This window comes from Aspergillus neoniger (assembly GCF_003184625.1).
Source record: "Aspergillus neoniger CBS 115656 unplaced genomic scaffold BO87scaffold_7, whole genome shotgun sequence".
Taxonomy (NCBI): domain Eukaryota; kingdom Fungi; phylum Ascomycota; class Eurotiomycetes; order Eurotiales; family Aspergillaceae; genus Aspergillus; species Aspergillus neoniger.
In genome coordinates this window covers 550,062-577,448 of record NW_020291135.1, presented here as the reverse complement: position 1 = coordinate 577,448, position 27,387 = coordinate 550,062, and the positions used below count along the sequence as shown (strand labels likewise).

Sequence of the window (27,387 nt, the reverse complement as noted above, 5' to 3'; positions counted from 1 at the left end):
GGACTTACTTATTAAGCAGGTAGTTTTGACGCTGCTGCAACCACCAGATTAACTACTATTTTATGATAAGTCCTAGGTAGGTAGTCTTCAAGATTTACTACTTTTGAAAGGCATAGTGGTGTGAAATTGCAGTTTTCTGCTATCGCTAAAAGTACACAAGTACACAACATACAACGCCTGGTATGCTTTTAACCCGTCCCTTTTACAAGTCCTCGTTATCGAGTGCTTTTTTTTTTTATGTATATCATGATCGCTTGCGGCGAGCTGCCTTGGCTCTCTCCAATGGCGCCTCGTACACCTCGCTCCATGTATCTTCGAACGTTGTCTTGCGTGCCCCGATCTGCCCCTCGAAGAAGTTCATCTTGCGCACCACCTCCATCGCTCCCGTTCCCAGTGACACCGTCTTGCCCATAATGATACACTCGGATACACCCTCGATGAGATCGCTGCGACCCGCACCACCGGCGTCGAACAGATGGTCGGCCGTCTTTTCGAACGATGCCAGCTGCAGCACGGAGTCACGCATCTTCGCAAGACCGAATCGCGTGATACCCAGCACTTCACCCTTGTAGGTCATGACATCGGCCAGCAGCTGCATGTGTCGCGGATCAATGTCCATGTCCTTCATGACCTCGCTGATTTCCTGCACGATGGTCGTCCGTGCGGCCTCGATACCGAGAACGTCCCGCATCTCCATAACGTTATTGGTTGACGTGCGCAGTCCGTCCACACCCATCGTCGTCATACACTCCCGGAGACCGTAGCCTTCTACCAGAAGCGTGTTGGTGGTAGACGTCTCGTCGGTTCGGATGATGGCACGGAAGGCCTGGGGGTGACCCAGGACTTGGATGTCGGGAAGCATGCGCTTCAGGTGCTTCAGACGGAGGAAAGGATCGGAACTGGTGTGGGCGATCTCCGTCTTAGACAGGTTGGCCTTGGTGGACGGGTCCACGTCCATGTAGACGTGAATGTGGGACCGTGAGCAGCGGAACTTCAGATCGTCTGCCTTGAACCGCTTGTGGTTCTTGATCGCCGACAAGATGTTCTCGATCTTCAGCTCCAGCGCCAAGTCTTGGATGGTCTTCCAGTTGATCTTCACCGTGATGTAGGCTTCCTTGCCCGTCCATGTCTCACGGACATAGTGGATAATGTCTCGCAAGTAGGTCTTCTCGATACGTCCCTTGACGATCCGCGCCGCGATGATGTTGTCCTTCGTGACGAGCTCGCAAGCAACGACAGGCGTACTGATCTCCTTCGACGCGTTGATAATTTCCTTAATACGGGGTACACCCTGCGTGATACTCATACCGGCGACACCAGCAAAGTGGAAAGTCTTCAGCGTCATCTGCGTACCAGGCTCGCCAATGGACTGTGCACCAACTGCACCGACGGCGTGGCCGGCCTCGACCTGGGCCTTCTTGTACTTCATCAAACATGAGGAGATGAAAGTGCGGAGTGTCCGCTCGGTCAGCTTGCCGGTGTGGTTGAGACCCTTCTGACTTCTCTCGTCGTTGGGGTCGATGTCACCACCGCGGGAAATTAGCTTGTCAGCCTTCGTAGCGACGTATTGCTGGATAGACTCGAGGAAGTCACGAGCACTCTCGAACTGATCAATTCCATGGTCAGACCGATCCATGTAGCCGAGCTCGTTGCCCATCAGATCCTTCCGCACCAGCTTGGAGCGCTCCTTCGAAAGCATCTCTTCGCAGATCTCCATAATCTCAGCCGGAAGCAAACTCCGCTCGTCGTTCTTGTAAGTCGTGGATTCGGCGTGAATGAAAGTCCGATCGAAGTGCACAGGCTTGGCCTTACCCTCCATATCCAAGGGATCGAGCTTATCATCGCCATACTGGAACTGGACAATGGCCGCCGACGAGTTACGCACGGTATCATCATATCTGGTTGAGAGATCTTCAAGCGACTTCATCAACCGACGAGACATGTAACCCGTCTCGGCAGTCTTGACAGCCGTATCGACCAGACCTTCACGACCGGACATGGCGTGGAAGATGAACTCCGTGGGCTCGAGTCCGGAGAAGAAACTGTTCCTGACGAAACCCTTGGACGGGGGCTGGCGAGCGTTCTTGGGAAAGTGCGGCAGGGTACGGTCCTGGAAGCCGTCCTGCACACGCTGACCACCGATAATCTGCTGTCCGACCAGGGCAACCATCTGGGACACGTTGATACTGGAACCCTTGGATCCAGACGTGGCCATGATTAGGGGCGAGTTGTACTTGCTCAGTTGAGCAATACACTCGTCACCTGCCTGCTGACGGACCTTACTGAGAATACCGGACAATTGGTTCTCCATGGTCTGCAACTCGTCACAACCAGGATACTTCTCCAGCGTGCCTGCCTTGTACTTGGCAATGACCTCGTCACACTGTGCGTAGGCCGTTTCGACGAGGTTATGCTTCGAACGTAAGAGCTTTTCGCTGGGATATACGTCGGTAATACCGATCGAAAATCCCATGTTCGTAAACCAGCGGGCTGAGAGCCTGGACAAGCGGTTCATACCCTCAGCAGCCGCCACCGGCCCGTAATCTCTCAGCATAATATAGAAGACGTTGTCTTTCTTTCCGGAACCAATGGTGGACTTATCCATCACACCACACATCACCTCAGAGTTTCGGATGACGAGCCAGGCATCCTTCGGGTCTAGATCGCGTGGTCTACCATCCTTGGGAGCCTTGAACTCTCTGCATGCAGCATCCAGGTTGACCAAAACAGGGTCATCCTTGTTCGGCCGCATGAGAATGTTGAAAACCTGCTTTCCGGTCCACAACATCTGAGGCTTAAGCACAGCAGGAGGGGGGAGGTCGAAGCGTGTCTGCGGACCCAGCATGTACAGGCAAATCTGGGTGAACGAGCGGCGGTCGAAGAAGTTGTCCTTGCTACTGAGAATGTAGGCAGCACTAATGAAATCTTGAATGGCAGAAATAATCGGCTCTCCGTTCTTGGGCGTGGCCAAGTTGTTCTTAACTCCCATCAGTTCCATCGCTTCGGCTCTCGCCTCCTCCGTCTGAGGCACGTGCAGGTTCATCTCGTCTCCGTCGAAATCCGCGTTGTAAGGGTTACAGACACACTCGTTCAATCGGAACGTCCGGTGAGGACGGACTTTGGCAAAATGAGACAGAATACTGAGCTTGTGCAGAGAGGGCTGTCGGTTGAAAAGAACAATATCACCGTCCTCGATGTGACGTTCAATAACATCGCCCTCCTGCAGCTGGTCGGCAATCATGTTCAGGTTACCATACTTAAGGAAGAGCTTGAATGTCTGGCCCTTCTTCATGATGTAGTTTGCACCCGGCCACTTCTTCGTGCCGTTTCGGACTCTCTGCTGTAGCTTCTCTTTATTGTACCGAGTAACAACTTCAGGATAGGTCATGTTCTTGGCCACCAACTCAGGGACCGCAACCTCGTCGACCCGCAGGTTAGGATCGGGGGAAATGACAGTACGGCCTGAGAAATCCACACGCTTTCCGGACAAGTTACCACGGAATCGACCCTGCTTACCCTTCAAACGCTGCACAAAACCACGAATGGGCTTTCCAAGGTCTGCCTTGTTCAGACCCGGCACATCACTGTTGATATACACGGCAATCTGTAGCTGCATGTAGTCCCAACACTCCATGATTGTCTGTACCGGCGCACCCTTCAACAGTGCATTCTTCAGGTTGATGTTGCTCTGAACAATATCGCCCAGCTTGGCTGTCAAATCGTCCTCGGTGGACGCCGCATCCTGACCGACGGAAGGACGAATACACACCGGAGGAGCGGGAATGAACTGCCAGAGGAACATTTCCGGCCTTGCTTCCTTCGGGTTCAGACCCAACAGCTCACAATCGGTATCGGAAATCTTCTTGAAGAGGTTCAGCACGCGGAGAGCGTTCATATCATCCTGGGCCTTCTTGTAATGTTTCTCAACCTCCGCGTTGGATGTTCTGGCTTCGTCGAATGACCGGTCGAAAACAATCTTGCTAGGCGGCGGAACTTTCTTGACGGAAGTCGAGGCGTTGAATGCACGGAATTTGTCGTGAGTGATTTTGAGGGCGCTCGTTCCAGCTTTCTTCACCACACCGTTAACCGCACCACAGGCCTCGCAGTTGCGTGTCTTGCGACACCGCTCGTTGATCCGCTTCGCGATCTGGCCGCGCCGCAAATTATCCAACCCAGGACGACGCATTTCACGAAGGTAGGCACGGCGATCGGCTTCGGGGAGCAGAATGCGCGAACATTCTTTGCAAACTTCCTGTAGGATGGTGATGACTCGCTTGAAGTATCCGACGTGGAAGGCTGGCAATACGAGCCGGACGTGACCGAAATGTCCATTGCAAACCTGCAGAGCGCCACCACAAGTCTGACATGATGAGGTCTTGTTGGAGATACCCATGCGCGCATCGAGAGGGCCATTGGCTACCACCGCTCGATCATGGTCGAGATCGAAGAATTTGCGATCCGAAACTTCCACCACACCTTGGCTGACAATGTCATCGTTGGACCTGGACGATTGGCGCACGGTATTAGTCTTGACTGCTCCGCAGCGGAGATCCAAGAGGGGTAGAACTGGGAGAAGCAGAGTCATGCTTACAGAACACCAAACTTCAACTCCTTGATAACTTTGGGAACGCGGTCAATGACCTGGGCCTTGCCCAGGTCGACCTGCACACCTTCTGGAGGCTGCATCGCCGTTGTCAGATGATGATCATGGCAAGGCGACACTGACTCAACGGGTAGAATGCGACGGCGCTGAAATCACCGTACGACGAGCAAGAAGGTCGCCCAGACGAATGATGATCAGTATTGCACCCTGCAGCACTGCAGCTTGTGGATCTGGAGGAAGGAAAGCCAGCAAGAGAAAGCGACCGCGGGAGGGGGAGAAATTGCAGACGACCGCGGCGGCGGGGTCGGCGACGAACTTTTCTGCGGTTAAATTGTAAGCTCCAGCTTCCGCCGCTCCGCCAATCAGAGTCCCCGGGATGCCCGGTATTCACACTGTATACTACAATTCTATACAGACATCATTGTCAATATAAAAAGAGGCATTCAAGATGCAAAGTTCTATTTATCAATATAATAATACAGCAGAAGTAGATATGATATAGTATACTGTACAGTGGCAGGCATGAAACCGCCCATTATTTAGCCAAGAAAGCCTGGAATGCCTTCTGTTCGATCACCACATTTCCAACCGCCCGCAGCTTCTTACGTCCCTCCTTCTGCTTCTCCAACAGCTTCCTGCGCCGACTGACATCACTGGCATGCAGCTTCGCGAGGACATCCTTCCGATACGGCTTGACGGTCTCACGCGCCACAACCTTGCGGCCAACAGCTGCTTGGATAACGATCTCGAAGAGCTGTCGGTCAACGTGCTGCTTGAACTTGGTTACCCATTGTCTGCCCAATCGCTCTACTTGGCTGTAATGCACGAGCCTTGCGACCGCATCTACTGGCGCTTTGTTCACCAGAAGTTGTAACTTGACGATGTTGCTTGTTTGCCACGCCGATTCCTCGTAATCAAGGGTGGCGTAGCCCTTAGTAGAGCCCTTGAGCTTTCCGAAGAAGTCGTCGACCAGCTGCGCAAGGGGCAGATCATACTTGAGAATGACCTGAGTCGATGTGAAGTACTCAAGGCTCTTCTGCACGCCTCGGTTGGATTCGCAGAGCTCGATGACCTTTCCGAGATACTCATCGGGGAGGGTCAAAGTAGCGACGACATAAGGCTCCTGAATTTCGGATATCTTACCGCGCAACTCTTCATCCTCCGGGAACTTGGCGGGGTTGGAGATAATCTCTTCCCTGCCGTCTTTCCAGATAAGTTTCACGGGAACGGAAGGAGGAGTAATGATGATACTGGCACCGTGCTCCTGGCGCAGACGGTCCTCAAAGACAGAGCAATGCAGTGTTCCCAAGAAGCCTAACCGGAAACCTGCTCCAAGAGCATGAGACGATTCCTTTTGCACAGTAATACTCCGGTCGTTCAGGCAAAGTTGGTTGATACTATCTTCCAAGTGCTCAAAGTGATCCGCGTCTACGGGATAGGCGGCCACGAAAACCATTGCCTTGGGCTCTTCGAAGCCCGGAAGCGGCTCGACAACCTTTTCAAACCCAACCTTCGTGTAGGTGTCACCGATCTTGGCTTCCTTGCTTCGCTTCATACCGGGGTTGAAGAAGATGTAGCCGACCTGGCCAGCGCGAAGGACCGACTGGGCAGTCTCATTGGGATACATAATGCCGACCTCACCCACGAAGTATTTGATTCCAGTCGCGAACGACACAAGCTGGTCTCCTGCCCGAATTTCACCGTCGAAAACGCGGACCAAGCAGATGACACCTCGGTACGAATCATACCAGGAATCAACGAGAAGCATCCGTAGGGGATTGTTAACATCTCCCACCGGTCTTTTTGAGTCAGTTTCAATGCTTGGCTAAAAGGGTTTGTATAGACCAAACTTACGCCGGAATCTTCTCAACCACAGTAGGAAGTAATTGATGTACATTTAGACCGGTCTTGGCTGATACCATTACTGCACTTTCCGTGTCAAGCTCAAAGGACTGTTCCATTTGGTCAAGAGCACGGTCCGGGTCAGCGGACGGCAGGTCCACCTTGTTGATGACGGGAATCAGCTCCAGGCCCTGAGAGAACGCGAGGTAGAAGTTGGCCACTGTCTGAGCCTGAATACCTTGACTGGCATCGACTAGCAGCAACGCTCCTCCGCAGCTGGCATAACTGCGCGAAACCTCCGCACGGAAGTCCACATGCCCCGGTGTATCCACCAGATGCAACAGATAGTCCTCGCCATTATGGTTGTATATCATTGTACATGTCTGTGCCTTCACCGTGATACCCCGTTCACGCTCGACGTCAAGCTTGTCCAGGACCTGCTTGTTCATACCAGGCTGGATGGTTCCAGTAAGTTCCAACAGCCGATCGGAGAGGGTACTTTTGCCATGGTCGACGTGGGCGACAATGCAAAAGTTACGGTATCGGTCGATTGGAATAGCTGCGATTCTTGATTCAAGGTCGGAGGCTGGCTGGCTGGCCGGTGCCCTGCCGCGCGATGCCCAGCATGCGGCGGAAGTCGTGAAAAACCGGGCTGGATTAGCAAGGCCGGACGGCGGCTTGAGAAGGCTTGCAGCAGGACATTTCGGTGCTGCGCGCAGCCACCTGGCTAACTGCAGGCATCCTCGCATCTGGAGGTCTGCAATTGCATGGGAATTAATTGCTTGGACGAGATAGTATGCGGACTGCAGACACGGTCAGGCACAGGCAAGTCTCCGTCCAGTTTGCGGGCGGAAAAAGTGCGGCTGCGGAGACCAGGCCGGCGGGCGGTCAGTCAGATTGCCGCGGTGACTGTCTCGATAAACAAAGCTTCCCTCTTTCCCCTCGCATGCAACCCTTTACGCTGAGCAGCTTGTCGTCAACACTTCAATTCCGGGAACTCTCACAGCCATCATGTCCGCTACTAAGGATAAGTCCAAGGTCCACAAGCTTTCCTTGAAAGGTACGAATTAATAGTCTGTGAGATATGAGCAGAAGCTTATACACAAGCAGGATCGGCGAAGCTGGTGGCCGAATTCGTGAGTTTTTCTTTTTTGTCTCAGATTCAATCCAAAAAAAAAAAAATACTAATGAGCCTAGTTTGAATACTCCATCAACTCGATTCTGTAGGTTTATTGCCAATCTTCGCACGGAAGTGCCCATCTAATGTCTTCCAGCTTCCAGAGAGGAGTCTACCCTCCAGAGGATTTCACGACGTGAGTGCCGTACGCCTGCTATTATGGAAGCAGACTAACCAAGTTTTACCAAGTGTCAAGAAATATGGTCTCAACATGCTGGGTTTGTCACTACGAACCTGCTACTGGAGTTGCCTTGTTAACCAATAGTAGTTACCGCCGACGACCAGGTCAAAGCTTACATCAAGAAGATAATGTCGCAATTGAACAAATGGATGACGGGTGGCAAGATCTCTAAGCTTGTTATTGTCATCACGGACAAGGAAACTGGTGAACACGTGGAAAGATGGCAGTTTGATGTACGCAAGTTGTGTCCTCTCACCGTGTACAGGACTAACGAGGTATCAGGTGCAAATCTTCGGAAAGCATTCCAAGAGCCAATCATCCCGCACTACTGGCGACAAGGAGAACGCAGCTCCTGGGTAGGTTTCTACCACTATACCCCCTACTCCACCCCGCTAACCAGGCCTCGCCTTCTACAGTGATAAGGATCCCCAAGCCGCTGCCACCGTCGAGAAAACAGAGAAGGAAATCCAAGACGAGATCCAGGCTATCTTCCGCCAGATCACCGCATCAGTCACATTCCTGCCCGTCCTGGATGGCGACTGCACATTCAACGTTCTGGTATACGCCGATGCCGACTCCGAGGTCCCCGTAGAATGGGGCGACAGCGACGCCAAAGAAATCAAGAATGCAGAGAAGGTGCAGCTCCGGAGCTTCAGCACCAACAACCACCGCGTAGAGACACTCGTCAGCTATCGTCTTGCCGACTAGTCACTGCTCCGCATCATCAGGTGTTTAAACGGAGGCGTTACGGAAGAGAGGGCGGGATCTGTATTCGGGAGCATTTCGGGCATCTTTTCATCACTGTGTATTCTACATCTATTTTCTCACAACCAGCATGATTGCTATCTACCAATGACTAACGAATCTATCTGCATTATTACATTATTACACCTGTCCCCACCAAGGCAACTCCTCCATTCTAGGAAACCTTTCATTTCCGTTCTCCTCTCCATCCCACCTCACCAACTCCTCCACAACAGCCTCCAAACCCACATTCACAAACACCCCATCCTCCATCCCGGCCCTCCACCCACGCTTAACCCTCTTCCCCGCTAACTCCCTCTGCACCCCATATCTATCACTCCTCCACAACCCAATCCCACTTTTCTCCTCCCCAGCCACAAGGGAAGCCAACGGCGTCACCTCCTCGGGCGGATTGATCCCAACAACCGTAGATGCAGAGCTGGAGAGGCCCAAGGCCGGAAAATGACACTCTACAAACCGCTTCCCTTTAAACTCATGCGTTACAACAGTCACCCGGCACGGATAAACACCTGTGCACAGTCTATACCGGAGCATTGAGAACAAGACGTTCTGATATGAATCTGTAGCGTAGGTCTCAGCGACCACTTGCGCGGGGTCTATCCGTGGAGCGAAACCAAAGTAGTTGTTGTCTTTGGCGAGGTTCTGGCGTTGTGTATTAGTGACAACCGGTCCTTGTCATGTCACGGGGGAGAAGAGATAGACATAATAGATATGAATCGGAACTGGTAACTTACAAGATACGATACCCCCTCCGCAAGATCCGTGCGTCCTTTCTTCGTAGGTCCTCTATATTTAGCCATACATCAGCAAACAAGTCAACCAACACAATACAACATTATGTATAACCATACAACCACGTCCCCCGCCCTAGTTCAACCAAACATAGCACAAGCAGAACCATCCAGACAAGTAATAAGCATCATACGTACCCCGAAAACACCAACAAGGCATCCGGATCATCAGCCAAAGTCCGTAATCCAGCCTTGACGTGGTTCGTGAACGTGGGTGTTTCGCCCTTTTGGAAGGGTTCTATGATCCTGTTCCCGTAATTAGCATCAGACAATTAATTATACATTGAACATTCATCATATCAGTAGGATCTAGTGGTGGGATCATGAAGTCGGCTGCGTACCATTCATCTTCGGATTGACCGTTTGTAGGCCCGCCGGTGTATATGGCGTGGCAGCAGACGATGATTAGGTGGGTGTAGTGGGGTTGTTGGTTTGGCATTATGGGTTGGAGTTATGGGCTGGGTATAAGGGGAATGTGTGGAGTGTGAGAGGGGTGTGGGGTATATTTATAGGAAATGTGTTGATGTAGTGTTCCCAAAGTTGAGGCGTTGTTTGTGATGGTGATTGTTGATTAATGTGGATGGAGGTGTTTAACTAGTACTGTACTGACATGTTTATGGGATTACCTAAGCGGGTTATCGATATTGCTATCAATGTTAATGCGTAAGAGACACGAGGATAACATCATTGGATACATTGATTATCTCTGTTAAGCTTAAAGCTACAGGGAGGAAAGAATTGAACAAAGGAAATATGGTCGCTGGTTGTTTCGGCGGCAGATAAACCCTTGCCACGGTTGATCACTATTAATGTACATGCTAGTCTGCTCGTTCTTGAGCAGCCACACACCCTGAACGCCAGACACAGCATCAACACACTCAGAAACGTGTAGCCGATAGAGAGAATAAGACATATAATCGTAATCCTCACGCAACACCTTAGATACTCCACATATGGTATGCTCCGAAATGAGATGCGTGACGCTATGAAAATTCTGCCAACATAAGGAAAGGTTGGGACACCGTTGATTGACAATGCAACACATGCAAGGCAAATGTACAATGGTAAGGTGATATAAAAATGCGAGAATGTGAAATTACAGAAATGTATAAATGAAGGAGAACCAAGAGGGGTATCAGGAGAAGAGAAAGAGAAGCGTCAGTCCAAGGGATCATGGCGGAACGTGCATTCGTCACCTTTGCGGCACTTGCCTTCTCGCCAGTACCGACAAGGAACCAATCCTGCTTTGGGCTAGAGTTATATTAGCATTGGAGTAAAACAATGCAAAGTGAGGGGCACTTACATGCTTCTTGTTCGGCTCATTTGATCTGCTTCGTTTGGAATTGAACCTTTCATCGTCGTTTCCGTCATATCCGCCGGTTTCACGTATACGCTTCCGCTCCGGATCCTCGTAGTGGCCTGGCGGCGGATGCCCATTGGCCGCAGCTGATTGGTTTTGACTAGTTAATTGGGAAATAATAGCGGCCAGATTAGGAGCGATGCTAGGTTGGGATGGCTGGACCTGCGGTACAATGGGTGCAGGTTGCATCTGCTTTTGAGCATTGAAGATCGACAAAAGTCCCTGGAAATCTACACCCTGAGTAGCTTGGGGCTGAGAAGCCGGTGGGAACTGGGGCATTTGCAGCAATGGTGCCTGCGGAGGCGGGGGCGGCTGCTGCTGCTGCTGCTGGCGGAACATGCTGAAGGTTCGCTCAAGATCGGACATGGGTGCTTGGGCGACTTGGGGTTGAGCTAGTGGTGGAGTAGATTGTTGCTGAGGCGCGCTTTGGATGATCTTGAGTAAATTCGAGATATCGAATGGCGCGTTCGGTGCGCTCTGGGGAGCTGGTGCTGGCTTAGGGTTCACCATCGCGAAGTATCGATCTTGTCGGGCCTAGCACGGTTGTCAGAAGACGTCGAATGCAAGAATGGGAAACGGAACATACCTTGACATGGTCCGGTAGTTCCCCAAAGGAAACAACTTCGGGGGCGGTGTCTTCCGCTTCCGCTGGGGGAGGTTCCTTTGGTGTCGACGGTACGTCTGCTGGCGAGGTATAGAAGACCATAAGCGTCGTGGCCTCCCGATGCTCCTGAGCACTCTTTTCAGGACTAGTCGGCTCAGCAGTGCCACCGCGCTTGATGTAGTTTCTCGCGCGATCGTCGGGTGCGATGTCGCCGTTGTCAATTTCTGAGTCGGTTAGTATCCAGACACAAAACGACAACATCACAAAATTCAACGACCTACCCGAAGGCTCATCGTAGTCGAACAATTGCTCTTCACGGATGCCACCGTCATCTTCCTCCTCAAGCTCGTCGAGGTCTCGGTGAAGTTTTAGCACACTGCCTTCACCCTTGACATCTCCCAGGTGATCGCCAGGACCGAGTTCTTCTTCAGGGTCATGCGTGAATAGACGAACTTCCGTAAGTGACGCATCAGGCTTCCATGTGACACGCAACTTCCGGCGTGCCTCTTTACGCAACCTCTTCTTCCGTTCTTCTTCGGTCTCGGGGGGTCTATCCTCCGCAGGCTGTACAGGAGCAGGATCCTTTTGCTTGTTCAAATCTGCCATCAAATCCCCGAATGAGAAAGTAGGCCTTGGGGGCGGGGGTTCCTTCTTTTCCGCAGGGTTACTGCTCATTATGTTAGCCATCAAACTAGCAGAAAGATAATGAAATGACACGCACCTTGCTTTCGCTGCGGCCGCCGCGGCCGCTCGCTCTGCGTTTGATGTTCCAGGTCTTTTAGAGGCCGAGCTCAAACTACCAAACAGGCTGGTAGGTTTCGGTGCAATTATGTTGGCCTTGGGGCGGGCTGCATTAGCTGCAGCTGGTTTGCTATCTTGTCCTACCTCCTGCGGGCGTTTGCTGACACCAGAAACCACAGTGCTGTTTGGTTTTGCTGCCGGTTTGGGGTGTGCAGGGACAACCATTCGCTTGGTTGCTGGTTGCCCATTCCCTTCACCTTCTCTGGGCCTCTTAGATCCAGTGCCCTCACCACCACGTCCATCTGGGACGGGGCCGTCAGCCACTGAAGGTTTAGGCGAACCGTCCTTCGAAGCGGATTTACCCGCTTCTAGTTTCCGTTTCGTTGAGGCAGCGGCATTGTCCATGATCTTTTGAGCCAGCTCTTTCACTGCCGGTCCGCCCTTTTTGACGAATCTAGGCAGTAATTTGGCAACGTTCGTTTTCTGAAGAACATCTTCATCCATTGTCACGAATCTGGAAAGCAACTACAGTGAAGGTCAGTCCTGATTCAACAAGAGGTTCCAAAGCCGCTTTTTAATTTACCTTGAGTATATTCACAGTCAGAGTACCGTCAATATCAGAAGCCTGGTGACGATCCAGCAAGAATGAATACAGGGCAGCTACAGCCATTGGATGTTCACCCAACCTGGAAACACATACGTCAGCGTCCGGCACAATCTAGCAAATGAACGTGAAAATATCAATAAGCAGATGCAAGGCATCCGCAGGCTAACAAAGTTCACGCTCCGAAGGGTGACACCACAACGGAACACCCTTTGGGCACCTGTACAATGACGGCAGGAGATTGCTTGTCTGATCCAGGATGGGCATTCTATCCTCATTTGCCTCGTGCTTGAGGACACACAGCTAGGTATGTTTAGTCCTCGGATGAAGAGCATATATGCACCCTTACTTATAAGCACATTTTTATATGCCAAAGCCCACACTAGGTAGATTACATGGGAGAGGCTCTCAATTCGTTTCAGACTTCTATGGCCACGAGGACATGCCAGATGTGGGAAGGAAAGGGAAGACAGTAGAGAAAGGACATACTTCTCGACGATGGTTGGGTGGCCTTGCTCCTGGGTGGTGCTGACGACGACGTCCATAAGCCGCCGCTGAAGGACCACATTCTTCTTTAGTTGCGCTGCTTTGTCATTATCACCCTTGTTTTCTGCCACCTTCATGGCTTGGCTGCTTTCCTTCCACGAATCTCTTACGGCTTTGACAACATCTTTGAACGCAACCAGTGCACTCTTGACCTTGTCAACATTGGGGTGCCTATTACGTGGAGACCACACAGCTTTGAGCGCGTCATACCGCGCGGCAGCCTCGGGTTCGCTAGGACGAGTGGGTGGTAGTGGGGATACTTCTTCAGGCTCCTCGATCTCAAGATCTGACTCATCAGAGCTATCTGATTCTGAACTCGAGGCCGACTGTCCATCCAGCTTCTTGCTTCCCCCTTTCATGGTGGGCTTCTTGGGCTGTGGTTGTTTCTTCACGCTGGGTTGCTTCTTAGGTTTTGTTGCTTTAACTGGTGCGACGGGGGTGACTGTATCTTGACCTGGTCTGGTGAGTGAATGTGGCGCAACTATGGGGTGGAGTGAATTTTACCATTCAAGGGCACGATGAACTCATATTGCGTGGTTGGGGCGATTGGTTGGTTACGTGCAATGGGCTGAGGTCGAGGCTGAGGCTGGGGTGTATGCTGTGGCTGTGGCTGTCCCTGACCTTGACCCTGACCCAGAATTTGTGGAACTTGCAAGTCATCCCGGAAGAAAGAGTACAACCTATAAACAGTCAGGACGCATGCGATTATTAAGAGGACCAGCCCGTTTATCGGAACCTACTTTGGATCTTCAGGACGCTCGAAGTCCGCAGGATTCATGTATAGCAGATTATTCTGGAGGGATACTTGCTGGCTAGCAGCTTGTTGCGGTGAGTTCAGAAACTGTGGATTGATGGTCTGCTCAGAAACAGTGGGAGTCGACTGCCCGTATCCGGCAGCGAAATTGATCGGGATATGCTAGTGAGAGTCAGCAATTAACGTAAGTAAATGGTTCAATGAATCATACCGTGTTCCCCTCCGGATAGCCCGCAGGAAGAGAATATTGAGGGACTTGGTGCTGATGAGAATCGGACCGATATTGTGTTGGCTGGGCTTGTGCTTGAGCAGGCCGAGGAGAGTGAGACTGAGGAAATACATCTGGCACCGAGAGATTCTGAGGAGGATAGTAGCCACGGGGAAAGGTGTATGACTGGAAGTGCGAATTGTCGGACGAGGGGAGTGGCTGTGAATCAAACGCCGGTTGCGCATGAGGAAATTGCGCCTGACGATACTGTTGGTTCATGGAAAACGTCTGCGGCGTGGGATGAATTATTTGCTGGGATTGCAAAGGAGTGGTCCGCCATGATTGGGGGCTTGCCGACGTATAGATGCCATGGTTCTGTTCCTGGGGTGTGGGCAGAGGACTCCGAGTTTGGGGAGTTTGACTGAACATTGGGTGATCCCAGCTAATCCCCATTGGCGTCGCATGTTGCTGTTGCGGCGGTGCCGGCTGAATCTGCTGAAGCTGCGGTGGCTGGGATGGGTGCGAATGTTGATGTGGGGGGTCGGGGTTGGTATACAGAGGCTCAAAGCTGTTCCAGTATTCGGGCGGCAACGAGCCGGGGTCTACTGGTGCACGGTGCAGACCGGGCATGATATTTTGCGGCGGTGACTGCTCCATACTCCCGTTCATCCCCCGCTTTCTAGAAACCCACGGACCCTCGATCCTGGGAGAATATGTAGGTCGAGAAGAAGTATATGATAGTCGTGGGTAGCGGCGGGTGGAGTCAAGGTACTAAGGCAGTAAAGCGGGTGCACGGCCAAATGTAGTATAAGTCACATGCATCCACGTGCCGGGGTTGGTGGTGTAGGTGTGGGAGAGACCAGGCTCAATTGGGACAAGAGCCAATGCCGCTCTGGATTTGGTCGGAGTTTGGGCGCGATTCCCCTGGTGGGGAGGACTCGCCGACTCGCGCGTTGATTGGCTCTCCCGTCACGCGTAACGGCGGCGCAGTAAACCTTCCCAATGGAGCCGGATATTAGGTCAAGAGCTCTCTGGGCGAATCAATCGTCCCGACCGTGTTTGTCAGCCTAAGGGATCGCTGATACGTCGATAGTGGATCAAGACTGGACCAAGACCGAGATAGCCAAGAGATAGTAGAGTAGTAGTAGTGTAGGTGTAGTAAGTAGTACTCCGTAGTGCAAATAGGGTAGGTAAGTACTGTAGTAGTAGTAGAGAACCGATGAGGTGCCGAATGGAGGGTGGCAAATGGTCGGCGCCCGCTGCTTTTCCCGCTTTCCAGTTCCGTGAAATTGTCTCCTATTCGGAGGCAGCGGAGGGGGGGAAGGGAACCACACCTGAGCTCTCGGAGTAAGTCAGAGAGGGAAGCAATGGCACCAGACTTTTCGGCTTTGGCTGTGCCTGATATCCTTAATGTCACGTCACGTTGCGCGATATCCCCAGTGTGCAGCCTCTCCTCTCAGAGCTCTCTCTCCTCTTTCTTTCTTTTTTAGGCAGATTAGAACAAGGTTGTCCACGCCGCAAAAAAAAAGCTGGATCAACTCTTTCGAATACACCAGCCAAGTACTCCGTATAATAGACGTAAGATAATCTTTGGCTTCCTGAAGAGCCTGCTCTCCTTCTTCTGTTTCTGTCCTTCTCCGGCTTTCCCAAGCAATCCTTTTAAACAAATAAAAGCCTTGTGTTTGTATCCTTGTCCTTGTCACTCTTCTTTCCTGCCAGCCTCACTTTCTCCTGTCTTTTTCTTTTGGTTGCAAAAGCAGCTGAGGCAAAAAGTCACTCGTACTGCCTGTCCTGGGTGGACCTTTTCTTCTTATTCTGTCTTAAAAGATGATAAGAAAAGGTGTTATACAAAGAACCACTCGGGACTGCAGCTTAGCAGCATAGTCATTTGCTTTACGAGGAAGGGTGGAAGGGATAGGGATGGGGGGAGAGGGAGGGTGGTTGGTAGTGCTGGTTGTCGTGAGACTGAAAAAGCCGGGCGGCGCTCGGTTGGGCCACGCCTGAAATGAGCTACGCCTCTTCCGACCTAGCGTGAGGCACATGATCGCAGTGCCCAGATTGGCTGGGCGGGAGCTTATGTCATCTCCTCATCAATTGCGGGAGCTTCTCAGGATGCCAGGTGGAGTGTGTGTAGTTACAGACTGATGAGTGGGTAATTCCTCTCTATCATATTATCTATCTCCAGCGGAGTTTAAAGCTATTGCTGTTTTTTCTCCCCGGAATTCACTATCGCATCGCTTGATCTCCTTGCCCCTGTCCCCTCACCACATGTCATGAATCTTGGCCATTCCAGGTAATCGTGATAACCATCCGGGGTGAAAGCAAGTCCAGCTTAATTCGAACTACTATGGCCTCGCAACAAACGTCTTTGAGGGACCGTCAGGTCGGTAGGTTTCTGCTGTCCGTATTGGATTTGTGCAGATCCTCATAATCTCCTAACTCAATCTCAGCCTCCATTCACAAGATTCTCAACTTGAACCATGAACCTCAACCCGCGGAAGACGCCCACCACGATGCGTCCGCGCAGGGCCTCATTTCCACCCCGGTACTGAACGAGGATGGCGATCCTATCTGGAAGGTCCTGGTGTTTGATAATATGGGAAGAGATGTCATCAGCAGCGTGCTGCGAGTCAATGACCTCAGAGCTTGGGGAGTCACAATTCATCTGTACGGACCCTGGTCCAGGCCCCTAAATCGATCGCTCTGCGTACGTGACGTAGCTAACGACCTGCGCCAGAAATATCAATTCCACACGATACCCAATTCCCGACGTTCCTGTTGTTTACCTCGTCGAACCTACACCTTCTAACGTCGAAGCGATCACAAACGACCTTTCTCGCGGTCTTTACTCTCCCGCCTACGTCAACTTCCTCTCCTCCGTACCCAGACCCCTCCTCGAAGACTTTGCGTCTCAGATAGCGACAACCGGAACCGCAGAGCATGTCGCACAAGTTTATGACCAGTATCTGAACTTCATCGTGGCTGAGCCGGACCTTTTCAGCTTGGGGCTAGGAAACGATGCATACTGGAAGATCAACAGTGCGCAAACCAGCGACGATGATCTGGATGCGATTGTAGATAGGATTGTAAGCGGGTTGTTCAGCGTCAGCGTCACAATGGGTAGGTCAATCGACATAGTCCTTTTTTCCTTAACTGACGGGTGAATACGAACAGGTGCTATCCCCATTATCCGGTGTCCTAAGGGCGGCGCGGCAGAGTTAATAGCAACAAAGCTGGACCGCAAGCTACGCGATCACATCCTTAACTCGAAAGACAATTTATTTTCAAACAAGAAGAACACGCCTGGAGTTCCCTCATCGCGACCCGTTTTGATTATTGTCGATCGAAACGTGGATTTAGTGCCTATGCTTTCCCACTCGTGGACGTACCAGTCTCTGGTGCAGGACGTTCTACAGATGCGCCTCAATCGAATCACCGTGGAGTCCACCGATGAAGCAAACCCTGCGAAGGCCGTGACAAAGAAAGCATATGACTTGAATAGCAACGACTTCTTCTGGAAGCGTAATGCCGGCGCGCCATTTCCTCAGGTCGCGGAAGACATCGATGCGGAGCTTACACGTTACAAGGAGGACGCCACTGAGATCACAAAGAAGACCGGCGCTTCCTCGATTGAAGATCTACAGAACGACACCAGCGCCTCTGCACAGCATCTCAAGGCTGCCATCACACTCCTTCCAGAACTTCGGGAGCGCAAGGCGATTCTTGACATGCACATGAACATTGCGACCGCCCTGCTCAAGGGAATCAAAGACCGCCAGCTGGATAACTTCTTCGAACTGGAAGAAAACATCACCAAGCAAACCAAGGCCCAGATCATGGAACTCATCAATGACTCCAGCAAAGGCAACGAACCCCTAGACAAGCTCCGTCTTTTCATCATCTGGTTCCTGAGCACTGAAACAGAGGTTTCCCGCTCAGAGATGACCCAATTTGAAGAGGCCCTAACTCGCATCGGCGTCACGGATGTAACCCCCATCGCCTATGTCAGACAGGTCCGAGAAATAACGCGCATGACCATGATGACTACCGCAACAGCCGCTCCCAACCAACAGTCCTCTAACCTCTTCCGCGGCTTCTCCTCTCTCTCCAACCAACTGACTGACCGCATCACCTCTGGAGCCCTCGGCGCCAACTTCGACTCCCTCATTTCTGGCGTCAAGAATTTCCTGCCCGCCAACAAGGATCTGACCCTGACCAAGATCACCGAATCTATTATGGACCCAACCTCCGCCTCCAGCTCCGCTATCGCCAAGACAGAAAGCTACCTCTACTTCGACCCCCGCAGCGCCAACGCCCGAGGCGCCATGCCTCCGGCCTCGGCGTCGCGCAACGCCCAAGGACAGAGCCTGAACAGCTCCGGGCCCGGCATGAGCGCCACCTTCGGCCAGCGCCGACAGGCTTTCAACGAAGCGATTGTCTTCACCGTCGGTGGCGGCAGCATGGACGAATATGGCAACCTGCAGGACTGGGTTAGCCGGACAAGCGGACAACCAGGCGCCGACGGTGCCGGGGCCGCCAACCGTGGGGTGCATGGGGCGCCGAAGCGGAGGGTTGTTTACGGCAGCACGGATCTGATGAACGCCAGAGACTTCCTTACGGAATCTTTGGCGAAGTTGGGCAGGGAGGGCTGAGCATGTTCTGACGCAGCTGGGCGGTATTGTGAGAGGAGCGGTCGCAAATAGTATTTGCCTTCAACGTATAGTACTTAGTATAGCTAATTGAAACGCTTATGGTGATGATCCCTATGTCAAATCCCATCGTAAGCGTGGCGTTTCCACGAGAGATACACTATAACAAGGGTAAAGTCGCTGTCGGATACTACTGGACAATACACCTACTAGTACCAGCTAACCCTACCTAAAGTGAATTTGTCCCATGTAACAAACAATATAAATTCCATTAAATGCCAGTTTAATCGGCCGCCGCAATAAAACTACTTATCATGCCAATAAACACGGTAATAAGCATTAAACAAACGAAATAAAAGTCACTGATGCGCGGTGCATTGCAACAATTTAGGATTCAGTCACAAAAGAAAACCATAATTGAAACGAGCAGTCCTGAGAAACAAGTTGACCACAACCACCATACCCAGGTTTCACACCCCCAGGAGAACGAACAAGTCCCTTCGAATCAGTATCGATGATCCAGTTCAAACCATATCCTTTTCCCTCTTGAAGCTCTGCACCGAGATCTCATGTTCAACTGTGATGCCGACTTCCCCGGTATTAGTCTGCTGCTTGAGCTGCTTGGAGGAACCATTATCGGCGTAGCAGGTTGAAACTGGATTCATAGTTGGCATTGAGGAAGTGGTTATACTGGTAGTGTTTCTACTGTCCAAGACAGGAAAGGAGAGCACGTTCCAGAGATTGCGGCCTGACGAACCAGATCCGGAGCCGGTGGCAGGGCTAGATCCAGCGCCAGTGGAGGCTTTAGTCAAAGTGACGCCGGCCCAGATGGAGGAGAGAGGGAGGGAGATGGTCACTAGGGTGACGACGTTGGAGGATAGGGCTGGGACGGCGGCGATGTAGTGGATGATTGAGAAGATGGCTATGGACGGGGCTCAGTTAGAAGGATTATGGTAAGAAAGGGTGGGGGAGGTTTCACATACCTGGAATGACCAGAGTCTGGCAGCCCATAACGAAGATGACCTTCATCGGGCCAAAGTCCCGCACACCGAGTCTGCGTCGCTGACGAATGGCGAATCCGAGCTTTCCAACGAAGATGGCGCAGAAGAAGCAGATGCTGATTGTGGCGGTGATGTTCTCTGCACTCTGAAGCCAAACGAGATGGATGCTGCTTTCGGCTGCCATGATTGTTATGGCGTTCTCGACCATCATGCCCATACGGAATCCGACTGGGATCAGTGCAATCACGATGGACAGTGAGAAGAGGATCTGTCGGTATACACGACCGAGGTTCGCGCAGATGACCTGGACCTGCAGGACGAGCGAGGCCTCGATGCATATCACGAGGATGGTGTAGAATACCACTGCGATGACGGAGTTGGCGTATGCAGAGGTTGGCACTTGAGAGAAGTCTCCGGAGAAGTAGGCATACACTCTCACGAAGTCGGTAGTGAAATACACGATTTGACAGAAGAGACGGCCGACGTTGGAGAGCAGGGCAGCGCAATTGAGGATGAAGACGCTGGAGCTGCGCTTCTCAGGTCTGGTCAGGAGCAGGAGGATGACGAAGAGCACGATGGAAGCTCCAAGCTGAACGCCATAGTTGGTGCAGATCTGGATGCAGTACTGCAAGAAGGTGTCAATGTCCTGCACGTTCACCTCGAATGGAGTCCCATCGCCAGTATGGAAGGTGACGTTCTGGGTAAAAGGATCCAATGAGGCCATTGTGGCTGTTAGATTGTAGCAAGTATGATCTATATGCTCTGCAACGTAAGGATCAAGTATGACGAGTTGCTAAGTTGGACAGGTTCCTTCGACGGAGGAAAATGGGAGGTTGAGAAGACGACTTGTATAGACCATCGAAGGGGTATAACAGGTGTTCGGGCAATACGGCCAATTCTATCTTCCAACTTAGAAGCCATGGCTGTACATTCATCGTGCCAAGGCATCTTGCGGTGCTGCATATTGTCTTGCAACACCGAAACAGACAATATGTAGGATGGAGCTGATATGAGAGCAACAATACTATGATGGAACAAAGTGGATACCAACCCTAAACAATGCCAATCTTCACCGCATTGAGCAATAAGCTCCAGAAGGTGTTTGTGAAAATGTTAAATGTAAGACAAACAATATCAAGTTCATTTCAAAGAACAATGGCAAGTGGAAAGGGGGACCCCCTGATGGAAGACTAGATTGTTGATCAACACTAATCACGTACAGACATGTATTCACCTCTTACCTCTAGTAAAATATTTGTCCATGAGAATATTCGGGTCTGTTGGACTGGATCAATATTCTTGTATCTGTGCATTCGTCTAGCTACTATGTATCATGGGGTGTGTATTTCATCCGATCCAGGAGCTGGGAATGAGAACCCGCCGCTCTCATATTGTATGTCCTGAGCAGCGCAATGGTTTCCTGGAGTAAATAGGCCTTAGTCCTTTGGATAGCCTGCTTATGTGTTATTCCATATAGAATGCGTTCGGGCTGAAACACCTTGGCCCAAAGCTAAATGGTTGGCTATACGTATCTCTCGCGAAATTGTCGGGTGTTTTGGGGATTCCCATCAAGCTATTGGTAGTCGTAATATCATCAGAAATCTAGTCGGTTTTGCGCCATCGCCTATGAGTGCCTAGCAATGAGGTCACCTAAAATCAAGTGTCTGGAGAGCTTCCAGACTCATGTCAATTCCAGGCCCCCAGCTAACACCATTACTATACTATTGGTTTGGGGGTTGGGGGTAATGGAATGCCACACGATAGGGGCGAGTCAGTACGGGGAGGCAGAACCGACTTTGTAGCAGCAGATAAAACTTCGGCCTGTAGGTACTAGTGAAGTTATGCATGACTGTGAGGTGACGGAAAGTCTTTGGTACTGCTAGTAGGATACAAGTACCATGTTTTGTTCATGATAACCGAGAGAATGATGCTTGTGATGCCACACGCCATTTAGTGCTACGCAGCTTAGTACCCTATCCTTTTTATATCTTCCACTTCCAGCCACAGCACTAAACTTCTTACTACACTCTACTCTTCATCCGTTGACCCTGCACAATTCCTAAGTCACCAAAACATCCCAAAAGAGTTTATTTTCGCTAGGATATAGATTTCAAGAATGATTGAATATTGACAAGGTGATGTTAGAGATCAAGATGTCAGCGGGAGAAGTTGCGGGGAACTGCCGCGGCGGTGGAGCGAGGCTGCGAGGCACCAACAATGCCCAGTTAGTCTAGCTCCCATTCCCACTCCAACTCCAACTCCGCCATCCCACTTTCCCCATCATGCGCCTTCGCCCCCTCCATCATGGCTGCTGTGCCGCAAAGGACGCTTAACTGGCTGTACAGTGTCCTTATCAGGGTAGATAATCACTGAACACGCGCCCCTACAATCTTCCACTGACAAGGGATAGGACCACTACGATCCCCGACAAACCTACCAGGACCCCAATCGCACCTACTATGATGTAGCCAACGTGCTCGGTCAATACCCTTCGCTGGGCCCCAGGACTGAAGTTTATAGTATGCCACTGTTCTGCGACCTTACTGCGCTCTTGCTGACCGCGTCTTTCCCTCGACTTCTAGCATACGAAAATGGTTTCTCCGCCCTCCTCCTCCAACTGACCGGCACGTTGCCTGTGACGTTCCGCGGCACTGTTTACAAGTTCCCCATTACGCTATGGATCCCCAACACATACCCCAGGGAACCACCATTGGTTTATGTTACACCAACACAAGACATGGCTGTTCGTGTGGGTCAGCATGTCACTCTGGAAGGGAGGGTGTACCATCACTACCTGGCACACTGGGCTGAGGCATGGGAGGTTAGTCATCGTGCAGTCGCAATGCGCATGTCATATCGCTGACACCCAAGCTTAGCGATCATCTTTGATTGATTTCTTAATGATACTTCGTGAGGTTTTCGCCAAGGAGCCGCCGGTGAAATATAAACAACAACAGCCTGTGCAGCCGCGACCGCCGCCAGCGCAGGTACAGACACAAGCACCTCCTCTACCCCCTCTGCCTCCGGAGCTCGATACCACAATCAATCGGCCCTCGCCTATCCATAGCGCTCCGAATGCCTCCCCGCAGGTAACTGCTCAGGTGCCACCGCCGCCGCCCCCGAAACCTGGGCAAACACCTGAGCCACAACCACAGAGTACTCCGTCATCAGCGCGATACTCGTCTCCCCCTCCGCTACCCCCACTGCCACCGAAGGAGCATGATTCTAGGCGGCTACAGATGCAACCACAGGCAAGCATGGGCAGTCCTATGAACAGGCCACAGTACCCACCGGAGCGCAGCCAAGCACCTGCAATGGCATCCGGGCAGTATCATTTGCCCCAACAGCCGCAACACGTATCCCAGTCGACACCGGCATACCAGGCTGGGCCAGCGCAGTTCCGGCCATTGAATGGTACCCACGTTACTCGTCCAGAAGATTCGGGTCGTGGGCTTCCGCAACAGAATACTTACTACCCCGTACAACAAGCCCCTCCTACAGTCTATCAGAGACCTCCGCCACAGCAAGTCCCACCCCAACCGTCACCTCATGCTGGACTTCAGCAAGCGCAGCAACAAGCTCCACGTCCCAAGGCAGAGACGCAAGATCTTCTCACCTCTCCGTTTGAGCTCGAGCTTCCCTCGTTCGCACCCACCGGCCCGGCGCCCCCAATCCCACCGAATCCTGAGAAGGACGGCCTACTACGCGCTGTTTCCAAGACTCTAGCAGAAACACTGCAAGCAAATGTCGCACAGTCCGAGACTGCCGCTCAATCCTTGATTTCTCAATCCCACTCGCTGCATGCGGCAATTGCCACTCTTCAAGGCGAAGTATCGTCGCTCAACACACTCAATGCGACTCTTCAATCAAACACCACAACCCTGCAGCAATCTCTCATGCGCGCAGATGGCGTCATCGCCGATGCGCAAAGCCGTATATCATCTTCAGCCCCGTCATCGAGCACAGATCCCGTTGCGTCGGGTCTTCCACCGATCGACGAAGTTCTCGTCGCCCCGACTGTTGTCGGCAAACAATTGTACGACTTGGTTGCGGAGGAACGCGGTATCCAGCAGGCCATCTACGCCCTTCAAGCTGCGCTGGTTAAGGGTGTCATTGGTGTTGAGACCTGGTCACGTCACACGCGTGGTCTTGCGCGTGAAGCGTTCTTGAAACGGGCATTGATACGGAAGATAGGCAAAGGCATGGGATTGGAAGTGCATTGATGTTATGATGATGGGATCACTCTTTTGATTGCGAGACCCATGTAGACGGATCTGTAAATAGATACCCACAAGGTCGATACATGTTGGCCAGACAATGTACATAGCTTGGCGTCCGTAGTTGGTTTGAAATAGCAAGGTGCAAGAGCACTATTCCGTACGATTTTCAACAATCAGGAAACAGAAGCAAGATAATCAGCTAGAATTAGAAAAACCCAATGACCAAACGTTTTCAAATCCATAACATTCGACACAACTACCCGACAGTAAGTCATCCCCACAACCATTAATTCCAACCCCCATTCCACCAAATTCCACTATGCCTATACAATCTCCAACCAACACACCCCCCACCCCCCTCCCCCAGTAACCCCATGCTGGTACTTCAAACCAAAACCCTAAACCACAACCCCCCCAACAACAGCAACAGCACCAACCAACCCAAGCATCCACCCCCTCACCTCAGCAGAAACACTACTACCACCACTCGACTTCGTCTCCTCCGCAGCCTTCGCCTCCCCCACCCCCGTCGCCGCAATCTGCATCTTCACCTCAGCAAAGTAACTCTGCACATCCGTCGGCAGCGCCTTATACCACTCGGGGGTATTCCCAGCGCTGAACTCACTCGCCATGGCGACGCGCTTCGCGGGCACGAAGAGCTGCGCGAGCGCTGTGGGAGGAACGGCTGTGATGACTTGGTGCACGACGGCGTGTGGTGGAGGGGATACGCTCTCTAGGTTGGGAGGTGGTTGGGTTTGTGATGGGAGGGAGGGTTTTCTGTATGAGATTAGTATTAGTAAATGTGCATTGATAATGTGGGATTGTTTTGGTTTGGTTAGAGTATTGGGAGAATGGAAGGCACGAACAAGGCTTGCGCGAGAGCGACGAGGTTGTTGTCGTTGAGGTTCACATTGGGGATGGGTTCCGGGGCACATATGGCTGTGGTGGCTAGGAGGGTGGGGAGGAGGAAGAGGGAGGAGAGGCGCATTTTGGTGGTGTTATTTTTGTTATTAGTATTTTTTTGGGGGATATTGTTGGTTTTGATGGTGAGTGAGGTTGGAGGAAGTAGTAGAAAGAGATGTACTACTGGAGGGTGAAGCGTAGTAGTAGATAATAGTATATGGGACGGAATGGGTTGGGACTGACTGGGACAGGGACAGTTAGGGTGCAGGGGCACACCATCATATGCATGGGAACTGGTTCAACTTGGACCGAGATCCGATGTGTGAGGGGAATAAACGGATAGGATCGTCGTGGAGAAGGGCCCGGGCTAAGATTGAGGGATCTGCATACTTAGGGGAACTTCTGAAGCGTAGTCTGGGCTTTTAGTTTGAGACTCATTTTTAGAGTTGGATTGTGCCCTATGCTTTTTGGGTATAGAGTGGACGGGTGTAACCTATTGTGGATGGGAGATAGAAATAGGGTGAAACGGGCTAGATTTGAGTGGGCGTAGAATTTAAATGTTAAGTTGGGATGTTACTTTACTTCAGGTCTGGAAATGGTCATTGGATTGAGATGTGGCTCGCAATCTTCAGGTAGTAGTGAAGCTTCGCGGTAGATCTCGAATCTTGTATGTCTGGGTAGGTGGATACTACCCTAGGATCTGGCAGGCAATAAATGTTTGACAATATGTGACTTTCTGGCTATTCTTTGTTTGTCGGTGGTTGCCCATGTTCAATGATGGGCAGATAGGGCTATACTCCGATCACTTTGTCCTCAGGACTCCTTGTCATCCACCGTGTGAGACATACTGCTACTTTCTGAGTTTATAAACCACCAACAAAGGAATGACCAAAGATACACCTCCCATTGTTCGACAGAATTCAAGGAAGCTGCCCAGAATGCACAGCAGTTGGTACCTTGGATCGTGTGAACCTCGGCTCTGTTAATGAAGATACTCTGTTGGTGCATTCAAGGTTCTATCACCACACCATCAACTACAGCTAAACAGTATTGATCCACCACGTGAAGTACCGACATGATGGACGTTTAGGGGAATAGCCCCTTGTCTTCATCATGCCAGACATCCACTCAAAGGTTCGGATCATGCCCGACGAGAATAAGAATTGCCAGCAAATCTCCGGTGTAGAGCAAAAAGCAAGAAAGACAGAAACAATATACTTTGAAGACCACCGATCTTGTGTAACCATAAAAGACCCTCAACATCCACGAAAGAGAATATGCAGATGCTTTACAGATAAATGACTGCGATCTAAAAATGGCTTCCACAAATCCCTCATCGCAAGTGCCCTGGTTCGAGATGGAGCCAGCTAAGAATGGGATGAAGTCAGCTGAAGCGGTTACTATCTGGCTGCAAAAGGCCAGAATACCCTGTGCTTTCATTGGAGAGGTCGCTTTGGAAAGCTACGGCGTCGAGATTCCCGTCAGGCTGGTAAGTTCTTCACCCATACCCTGCTATGCTAACATTCAAGAAGAAGGAAAGATAGTAACACAACTCTACAGGGAACCACCCTCATTGTCGCCGACGCAAAAGTACACGAAGCAGCCGAAGCTCTCCGTACCAACGGCCTCGAGCCCTGCAATGGAGACGAGAATTGCGACTGGGAGAACGATGCTCTGACTGAAGAAGCGTCATCACCGGCGCCCTATCACTTCCACCTTGATCATGGCCCACAAGGTATCCCTCCATTTTGGTGTGAGTCGCTCAAATTGCACAAGAAGTCTGGTATTGATCCAAAGCTGCCTGATCCTGGACTGAGTGTTCCACGGCCTGAGGACCGGAATTACATGGTTGTTACGGACCCTCGCTTGCCGCAACTGGGGCATTGGAAGAGCAGGACGTATCCCGTTCAGATTCTCTCAAAGCCACGGTTTTTTGAGACAATTTTCAACCAGGCAAAAAGTCATCCAGATGGATTGCCTGATGATCACCTCACCCCCTGGGAATGGAATGTGTTCCGGCTGAAACAGATGGGTGATGGTGGACAGCCGAACAGCCACATAGTTGAGGGTCTTGAAATGCCGGCGCGTCGGTACATTGAGCTCTTCAATATGGAAGACCTTAAGCCCAGCCGAGAATTCATCGCTCAGGTGAGACTTGAGAGAGGGGGGAAGGGTTTGTAAAGGTGGTAGATTTTCAAGTGATGACCTGGTAGATACTGTAAAGATAGCTAGAGAGGATGTCCAAATGGATTGCCCTTTTAATGCTTAGTCTTCTTCGTGATGTTCACTTCACCCACAAAACATACCATACACTATAACATAGAGATATTTAGAGAGCTCTATTATCTGGACCCTAAAGGTAGTAGCCATACAATGGCTTAGTCTCAACTAGCTTGTCCTTAGCGCTACCAGATGCTTTGGTTAATAAAACCATAAAA

At 51.4% G+C, this 27,387-nt stretch overlaps 9 protein-coding genes across 9 annotated transcripts; 4 read left to right on the top strand and 5 right to left on the bottom strand.

Moving 5' to 3' along the window:
• Positions 1-120: 120 nt before the first annotated feature.
• Positions 121-7,259, bottom strand: BO87DRAFT_353421 (DNA-directed RNA polymerase III core subunit RPO31). The gene is made up of 4 exons (XM_025621238.1): positions 6,458-7,259; positions 5,181-6,402; positions 4,592-4,725; positions 121-4,502 (listed from the first exon to the last, which is right to left on the bottom strand). The coding sequence occupies exons 1-4, from the start codon at positions 7,192-7,194 to the stop codon at positions 245-247; spliced, it is 6,351 nt and encodes a 2,116-aa protein (XP_025482566.1). The 5' UTR covers positions 7,195-7,259; the 3' UTR covers positions 121-244.
• Positions 7,260-7,380: 121 nt separating this feature from the next.
• BO87DRAFT_413817 (spindle checkpoint protein MAD2) lies at positions 7,381-8,672 on the top strand. Its single transcript, XM_025626597.1, has 8 exons — positions 7,381-7,505; positions 7,556-7,581; positions 7,643-7,668; positions 7,720-7,758; positions 7,812-7,840; positions 7,891-8,036; positions 8,086-8,159; positions 8,220-8,672. The coding sequence occupies exons 1-8, from the start codon at positions 7,457-7,459 to the stop codon at positions 8,509-8,511; spliced, it is 681 nt and encodes a 226-aa protein (XP_025482565.1). The 5' UTR covers positions 7,381-7,456; the 3' UTR covers positions 8,512-8,672.
• A 16-nt stretch (positions 8,673-8,688) lies between these two features.
• BO87DRAFT_353414 (DUF218 domain protein) lies at positions 8,689-9,904 on the bottom strand (the record flags this gene model as incomplete). Its single annotated transcript, XM_025621237.1, has 4 exons — positions 9,701-9,904; positions 9,498-9,605; positions 9,303-9,354; positions 8,689-9,210 (listed from the first exon to the last, which is right to left on the bottom strand). The coding sequence occupies exons 1-4, from the start codon at positions 9,796-9,798 to the stop codon at positions 8,689-8,691; spliced, it is 780 nt and encodes a 259-aa protein (XP_025482564.1). The 5' UTR covers positions 9,799-9,904.
• Positions 9,905-10,373: 469 nt separating this feature from the next.
• Positions 10,374-15,215, bottom strand: BO87DRAFT_220913 (uncharacterized protein). The gene is made up of 10 exons (XM_025618689.1): positions 14,180-15,215; positions 13,955-14,130; positions 13,719-13,894; positions 13,158-13,668; positions 12,648-12,750; positions 12,045-12,589; positions 11,605-11,990; positions 11,306-11,547; positions 10,663-11,253; positions 10,374-10,610 (listed from the first exon to the last, which is right to left on the bottom strand). Exons 1-10 carry the CDS (start codon positions 14,843-14,845, stop codon positions 10,518-10,520), a joined length of 3,489 nt encoding a protein of 1,162 aa, XP_025482563.1. The 5' UTR covers positions 14,846-15,215; the 3' UTR covers positions 10,374-10,517.
• A 1,308-nt stretch (positions 15,216-16,523) lies between these two features.
• Positions 16,524-18,928, top strand: sly1 (syntaxin-binding protein; the record flags this gene model as incomplete). Its single annotated transcript, XM_025621236.1, has 4 exons — positions 16,524-16,563; positions 16,627-16,843; positions 16,914-17,296; positions 17,351-18,928. 4 exons carry the CDS (start codon positions 16,524-16,526, stop codon positions 18,826-18,828), a joined length of 2,118 nt encoding a protein of 705 aa, XP_025482562.1. The 3' UTR covers positions 18,829-18,928.
• A 421-nt stretch (positions 18,929-19,349) lies between these two features.
• preB (alpha-factor pheromone receptor STE2) lies at positions 19,350-20,550 on the bottom strand (the record flags this gene model as incomplete). Its single annotated transcript, XM_025628476.1, has 2 exons — positions 19,350-19,747; positions 19,809-20,550. The coding sequence occupies 2 exons, from the start codon at positions 20,548-20,550 to the stop codon at positions 19,350-19,352; spliced, it is 1,140 nt and encodes a 379-aa protein (XP_025482561.1).
• Positions 20,551-22,097: 1,547 nt separating this feature from the next.
• BO87DRAFT_353405 (putative endosomal sorting complex protein TSG101) lies at positions 22,098-24,221 on the top strand. The gene is made up of 4 exons (XM_025621235.1): positions 22,098-22,184; positions 22,237-22,345; positions 22,409-22,647; positions 22,703-24,221. The coding sequence occupies exons 1-4, from the start codon at positions 22,131-22,133 to the stop codon at positions 24,047-24,049; spliced, it is 1,749 nt and encodes a 582-aa protein (XP_025482560.1). The 5' UTR covers positions 22,098-22,130; the 3' UTR covers positions 24,050-24,221.
• A 223-nt stretch (positions 24,222-24,444) lies between these two features.
• Positions 24,445-25,190, bottom strand: BO87DRAFT_456782 (uncharacterized protein; the record flags this gene model as incomplete). Its single annotated transcript, XM_025628750.1, has 2 exons — positions 24,913-25,190; positions 24,445-24,823 (listed from the first exon to the last, which is right to left on the bottom strand). The coding sequence occupies exons 1-2, from the start codon at positions 25,032-25,034 to the stop codon at positions 24,445-24,447; spliced, it is 501 nt and encodes a 166-aa protein (XP_025482559.1). The 5' UTR covers positions 25,035-25,190.
• Positions 25,191-26,264: 1,074 nt separating this feature from the next.
• Positions 26,265-27,130, top strand: BO87DRAFT_423403 (uncharacterized protein; the record flags this gene model as incomplete). Its single annotated transcript, XM_025627166.1, has 2 exons — positions 26,265-26,438; positions 26,510-27,130. 2 exons carry the CDS (start codon positions 26,265-26,267, stop codon positions 27,128-27,130), a joined length of 795 nt encoding a protein of 264 aa, XP_025482558.1.
• Positions 27,131-27,387: the final 257 nt, after the last annotated feature.